Source organism: Syngnathus typhle, linkage group LG6 (genome assembly GCF_033458585.1).
Source record: "Syngnathus typhle isolate RoL2023-S1 ecotype Sweden linkage group LG6, RoL_Styp_1.0, whole genome shotgun sequence".
Taxonomy (NCBI): Eukaryota; Metazoa; Chordata; class Actinopteri; order Syngnathiformes; family Syngnathidae; genus Syngnathus; species Syngnathus typhle.
Window position 1 is genome coordinate 2,678,719 of NC_083743.1, and position 7,310 is coordinate 2,686,028.

Here is a 7,310-nt window from a genome sequence, read left to right on the forward strand (position 1 = left end):
CACCAAAGTGAGATGAAGATGTTACAAAAACACTTGCTGACCTCATGATATTCTGTTTTTGTTTTCTATGGTTGTAATACTTTGACTAGTCCAAGTGAGATGAACAAGGAAGTAATAGTTGATTTTGCCAATGAGGAAGGAATGCGCTACGGTTTGTCATGATCACCATCACCATGGAAACGGATATATTTTATTTGACCGTTTTGGAAGGGGGAAAAGTGGTCAAAATCCATACATCTCATATTAAAGACAATTGTGTGTTTTTGGATAAATAAATGAAATGTTTCCATCATTTTTCATAGAATCTAAGGGACACTTTCACAGTGGATTATGAATAAATACATTTCAAATAATAATTACATTGTTGTATTGCACCTGCACACAACAAAACGCTAAAGCCCTTTTCTTTCTGTGTGACAACAAACCAGGAGCCAAGTGAGAAAAAAGACTCACAAGCAAAGTGAAAGAAAAAGAAGAAAAGAAACTGACCTGCAGAGGCGGCCGCCGTCGTCATTTGCGTGGCTTTCAATCCTTAATGGGACAACTTGAAGCAAGAAGGTCTTCTTGGGCTCCACTTTGGCTCTCCATTGCTCCTGTTGGTGGCCTTCAGGTTCCGCCCTCTCTACGGGCGGCAAGCTCGGGTGCACCTGAATAATGAACAACGAGGGGCGGGTCAGAGAGGAGGTGCTACATCTACTGCTACAGCTTCGGATTGGCCTCCACCAGTGTGTCAGCCAATCCAGCAGATGGTGCCACAGGACCAACATCTCGAAAAGGAAATCATTGATTTGGGGGCAAAAAGATGAGGATGACGCTTTTAAATGTCCCCAAAGACTTGATGTGGCATAGAATGTAAGATGTTGTGGCCAGCCTTGGTGTAATGCTGAGCTGATGCTTGGGAGCTGCCAAATTGCCTACTCGGGATGGGGCAGCAGGTGTTTGAAGATCACGATATGAGAATTAAATGTAATGTTAGCTATACGATATATTAAGGAAAATCCAAGACTTCAAAATATATTTGCATTATTTTCTTTTTTATGGACAAATGTATATGTACATTTTGAAAGAATGCCCCAAATTGTTTTATTCCAGCTATTAAACCTCATTTAAATATATATATATATATATATATATATATATATATATATATATATATATATATATATATATATATATATATATATATATATATATATATATATATATATATATATATATATATATATATATATATATATATATAAATACATAATTTTAAGTCCCATTGTGCTTTTTAATTTCCAATGATTTTTTTCCCCCAAAGTAAAACTATTTGGAGGAAAAAGAAAACCGCAACCTTATCCTTGTAAGATTGACTTGATTCTCATTCCTGTTTCAAATTGTGCCACGCTGGCTTCCTTTGTGTAGTGAAGTCAATTACAGTTGTCTTTAACTTTAAGCCCAATTTTTGCTTTTTATTTTTAAACTTTTATCCAGGTACAATGTTTTATCGAACGTGAATGAATTCTGTTATTTGCAGTGGGAAGAATGTCTTTCAAATCCGCTGCAGAGGTTCCACTTCAGTGTATAAATAAGATCAATAAATGATTGCATGCTTTCCCTTTTCCTCAGATGTCAAATATTTAAACATCACTTTATATGCAGCCTTCAATTTTGTATGCACATATCCCCAATGTATCCTGTTTTCCTACTTATAATTAGATTTTTTTTTATTGTCTGGATATGAATGAATAAAATGTCATCTTTGTTTTGTGGCTCACAGAAATAACGAAGCTTTATTGACCTCAGGAGAGACAAAGGAGGGAGGGGGAGCAGAAAAAAAGAAATACAGTCATTCCAAGAGATCATATTGTTGTCCATCCCGCCTTCTTCTCCTCCTCCTCTTCCTCCCCCACCCCCTTCTCATCCTTCCTGTTGCTGGCTCGAGTCCAGCGTTCCACACGCACACACACACTCACGGATGAGAAGACTGGAGAGCAGCAGCTGACTGACAACAGTGGGTGGCTCGTCTATTTATTGACCTGCTGGATAAGCAAAAGGTAAGTCGTTCCTTATTAGGATTTATATGCAATGCAAAAGATGATTGGTTAGTTAGCATGTTTTCACCTCGATCCAAAACACACACACAAAAAAAAAAAAAAGTGATGCACAACGGTGTGTCTCCTTGCGCCATAAATCATCATTACGGCTTATAATGGACAATAGGCGCGTGTATAAAATCAGTCGTGACACGTCGACATTGAAATGAGATGCGGTGGGTGGATAATGGACACGTTCACGTCCGCCATCGGGCGAGATCCACAGGTTGGATGCGCGCGCGCGCACGGGTGGGCCCCCGATACACAAATGCTTTGCAACTATTAATTGTGTCATCTTATTTGTATTTTTCAATCGTCTCTCATGCCGTTTGTTCCCTTTTTTTTTTTTTTTGCCGCCACGCCCCTCGCGTTTCACGAGTGGACATTACTCGTCCCACACCTTCCAACAGTTGCCATGGTGATTCAAATAAAAAAAAGGATAGACAGGACCGTGCGGGTGGTTGCCACAGTGACGTCACGTAGGTCGATAGGAAGTCCTCATGTGGGTGCATGCGACCTATTCATATGACCCACTTATGCGTTCATTGGGGAGACTGTGACGTCATGACACGATGCAGAATTGTCTGAGCCATTTTTCCAGTGGACACACTTTGTGTTCTTGTGTCATAAATAGGTGTGATTAAATACTGTCTGAGGGTGTGGCCTCATGAAATGCAATTTGGATACATGAAATATGGGTTCAATTTGTCATCTATTAAATTAGGTTGACATGCAAAATTAAATCAAACCAAGGGGTATTTTAAGAAGCTAGCTTTGCCTCAGTAAAATCATCTTAGCTTAATGCTAACAATAACAAACAATGTAAAATGCCATTGAGATGCTAAGAGTAACCATCAATCACTGTGGCAACAAATGGTGGAGCAGCACATGTAGACAGATACCACACCCCCTAGAAGAAACGTCACTCATTGTTTGGGTTGTTGGGCTTAAAATTCTGTGGTCAAATAGTCAATGATTGTCAGCAAAAAAAACCCACAAACTCATTCTGAAAAAAACTTTTGTTCTCAAGTTGTCCTGTTGCCAAAAGTAAGTGTGCGGGAATGTTCCTGCTACTGATGTCTGATGGCCCTAATAGAGTTAAGGGGACACAAACATCTTGTTAGGTGGATGAGCTTAAATGGCTTAGACAGAGTCCACCTACGGACAAAATGTATTGAGCATTACTTTAAAAAATGGAATTTGAGTATTTGATATGAGTGGTGCACTTTGTGTGCATGTGACCTGCATAAAAATAGGCCAAGGTTGCACGGTGTCCTTAGGGAGGGGGCGAGTATTCATTTATTCTAGAAAAAGAGAACATTTTGCCAAAGCATTCAATATCATCAATCTGAAAGAACCAAATGCTGCCCCCAGGCCATGCATGGCATTATTTTTCTCATTTGACATTTGATTGTGTGGAATGGATCATCTATGAAGGTGTCAAATTTGCTTCTTGCTTTGGCGGAGGGTTCCACTCACCTCTGCCAAGTTCACATCCTCCTGAACAGCAATGAAGCATTAGTGGAAATTCCTTCCCGTGAGCTTCATCTGTATTACATTAGGAGCAAATCGATAAAACCACTCAAAGGGGGGCTGCGTGATCTGGTTTTGCATATCATAGCCATTTTGATTAAGAACATTGAAGTCTATTTTTGTCTCTTTCTAAGTGAATGACCAGTTCTGCCTGTCATCTTCTGCTTTTTGTAACAATGTGATGCGTTCACTTGCCATTTTATTCAAATATTTATTCCTTGCTTCCCAAAATGCAGTAGAAGCGTAGCAATTTTTCAGTTTTACGTTGATATTTGCTCCCCTCACCCTCCCGTTTTTTTATTGGTCTTTATCAACAGTTGCCATGGAAACTACTTCTCTCTTCCTCTCTTCGCTCCTCATGTGTGTGGCGGGTAAGCATACGCGCACACATAGTCCTGTTAGAAATGACTGGCTAAATGACAACTTTAACTGATTAATAATTAAATTGCTTCATGAGATAAAAAAAAGTAAAAAAAAATATACAAATAATTTTATAATTGCATGAAAGCATTTTAGTTTTTGTGTGTGGTATACTGAATTATGTCCTCGATAGGAAACAAACACAAAACACGTCCCAGGCATGCATATATGCAGATTGTCCACAAGGAGGCAGCATTGCGTTATAAACTGACTCCTTGAGGGTTTTTTTTTTTTTTTTTTTTTTGGTTTGTTTGACTGACACACTGGCTGAGTGTTGGGAAGTCACACAATGGTGACATTTGGACATATCACCTCCGAGATGTCTGATGTTGTCTTGTTAACTTGTCAAGCACCACACTGAGAATCTTTTTCTGTTTTATCGTGTGGATGGATGACCATCAGCCGGAGCAGACGTTGATGTACAGGGTGAGTCTGTTTACCAGTTTGGAAGAAAAACATGGGTGACGTCACTCTATCAGCGACGGATTGGCAAAAAATAATAATAATAGAACGTGAGAATGAAAAACATTTGTATTTTTACAGATGAACCGGAGAAAGAGGAAAATCCTTTTATCTATGGTAAGTATGTTTTTTTTGTTTTGCATGTATGCATGATGTTTCTTGCTAGTTGTACTACAAAGCATGAATCATTTATACCCCTTATATAAATCTTGATCCAACCACCGGGTCAAATTCTCGAGTCGGCCCAACTGGGGTTACTTGGAAGCCAGCGGTTTTAAAGTGTAGCACAATACAAACATCAGCGATTGAGACGTCAAATGAAACGTTTGCTTTGCGACTCGCCGACTTGCTTTTGTAGACTACGAGAGCCTGAGGATTTGTGGACTGGCCTTAGCTGTGGTGCTGTTCACGCTGGGCATCCTGCTTATTCTCAGTAAGTAAACCACTCACTATAGGAGTGTGTGGAATGGCATTTGTCTTTGTGATGCATGATGCAAAAGCCAAAGAATGGATTGCCATTCATTTCAATGGTTGCTTGGCGCTATCCTTTCTTCTTGTTCCGCCTTCAAGGTCGACGGTGCCGCTGCAGTATCAAGCAGAAAAGCAGGTACGCCGCCGTGCCCTTCTGAATGACAAAAAGTGCTTCAGTCACACCACTTGTGGTTACCATGGCAACCTCTCTCTCCATCTGCAGGGCCCCCAGAGATGAGGAGGCGCAGGAGGAAAACCTCATCGTCTCAAAGGGTGAGTTGCCCCTTTCCACCTGCCGTGTCAGCTCCCCTCACCCTCGACACCCACAAATCCAGAATATAAGTCCACTTTAGGGAGTTAAATGATAAATGACGACTTCCATTTCAGCCGCAGCAGCCGCCAAAGAGACTCCAGCGGAAAACTGAGGCAGCTCCCCTCCGCTGTCAGCTCGCACTGCCTTCTGATTTTATTTGACATGAATCCACGGCATCATAGCTATAACTATTATAAGTGGTGACACATCAAGGTAAGGGTATTCTAAAAACGTGTACATAAATCATACCTACCCTGACGACAAACCTTTAGGCCCGTCGTGCTTCGTCGTGATCGTAGCAGTCCTCAGTGCTCTTGTCTCTTCTTGTGCCTTCATAAAGTCTCCCGATTTGATTAACGCTGTCCATACTGTCGCGGGTAATAGCACCTTTGACACAAGATGGTCTTCAAGATAGATAGAAAGTGTGTCTGCGTGGTGTGCTTTTGTTTGTTTGGTACTCCCAGCTCCTGCTTTTTAGAGTTTAGTCCTTAGGTAGCAGTTTGAAATCACGAAAGGGCTTATGAATGGTTTATAAATGGCTATGTTATTAAGCCTTAATAAACTAATAGATGACATGGAACCACATGAATCTCAACTGAAAAATCGGCCTGAAAAAAAGGACTTCTGCTGGAGCGCCATCTGCTGGATTTGATTTGTCTCTGCAAGACGAGGCCGCAATGGCGGAAGTAGCTTGAAGTTGCCAAAAAGTGAGCCCACACAAATGATTCACGTCGCCAAATAGTGTCCTGCTGTTTATCAAGGCTTCCTAATGATGAACTATTTATAAGCATTTGTAAACTCGATCAATGTAGCGTGTCAATGGCTTGACTCCATTCTTTATGTTGTCAATTGTCCTTGAAAATGTTTGTTGTACTATATTTGTACTGTATTTAAGCGTACAGAGAACTATACACCGGTAAGTTGTATGTATGTATGTAAGTGTGTGTCTTTGCATACATGTGAATACATATACGCATGTATGTGTGTAAGCGTGATGTGTGAGACAATCGGACCTGCTTCCATCCACTGCAGAGACGTCCTGTGGAATTTACTGCATCAGCTGTCTCACTGCCGTCCACTTTTTTGCTCCTCCCCTGATTCTCGAGGGAACGTGAATTCCACATGTACACATTCACTATTTATTTTCTACTTGGATTTGAGTGAGCCTTAAAGGTCACCAAGAAAACGTTCACACGTGCGATTGGTTTGAAGAGACACCCAATTGTCCAATCGCCGCATGAGGCCTTGTTGTGTTGCAACATGTCATACTTTTGGCATACGATATGAATAAATGTCTCAAGACTCATAGTCATGCCTTGTGTTTATTTTGACACGGTGTTAGCTTAGCATACACTACCGTTCAAAAGTTTGGGGTCACAAAATTGTTTGGGTGACCCCAAACTTTTGAACGGTAGTGTGTATATTTATTTAGATAATTATTTATAGATTATATATATAATCTTCTGTGTAAAAAATCTTATAATATATATGTATACTTATATTCATAGATTATATATAATCTTATACAAATATAAAATATAATTTATAATATTTAATTCATAATATTTTATTATAATAATATTTACACTACCTAACCCTAACCCAAACAATTTTGTGACCCCAAACTTTTGAACGGTAGTCTATATCTGCATTTTAGTGTGTGTATACATCCATTCATTCATCAAATCTTCTGAGCCAGACTTGATGGAGCACCAAAAGTGACCAGTGAGAGGCAGCATGTTTTCACAGGACAAGGAGCCAGTATGTAGAAGAAGAAAGAGAAGCAAACTGGGAGTTCATCACTCACTATATTGACAACCATTTTGCTTCAGGTCACTTGCTCAATGTCTACTCATTGAATAACAATAGAATAATATACAACTTTATTGATATAGTGCATTTCACAGCAGCTGCCGCTGTAACACAAATTTTAAAATGAGCTCTGGGAGACGGCGAAGGTAAGCCGCAATTGGGCTTATGTGCTCCCTCTTACGAGCTCCAGTTGAGAGGTTAGCCTTTTGGACCTTGAGGAA

The 7,310-nt window shown here is 40.0% G+C and overlaps 1 protein-coding gene across 1 annotated transcript; it reads left to right on the forward strand.

Annotated features, from left to right (window-relative positions):
- The first annotated feature begins 1,919 nt into the window (after positions 1-1,919).
- Positions 1,920-6,585, forward strand: fxyd6 (FXYD domain containing ion transport regulator 6). The gene is made up of 8 exons (XM_061281094.1): positions 1,920-2,039; positions 3,929-3,982; positions 4,434-4,457; positions 4,575-4,610; positions 4,852-4,926; positions 5,064-5,100; positions 5,188-5,237; positions 5,352-6,585. The coding sequence occupies exons 2-8, from the start codon at positions 3,934-3,936 to the stop codon at positions 5,387-5,389; spliced, it is 309 nt and encodes a 102-aa protein (XP_061137078.1). The 5' UTR covers positions 1,920-2,039; positions 3,929-3,933; the 3' UTR covers positions 5,390-6,585.
- Positions 6,586-7,310: the final 725 nt, after the last annotated feature.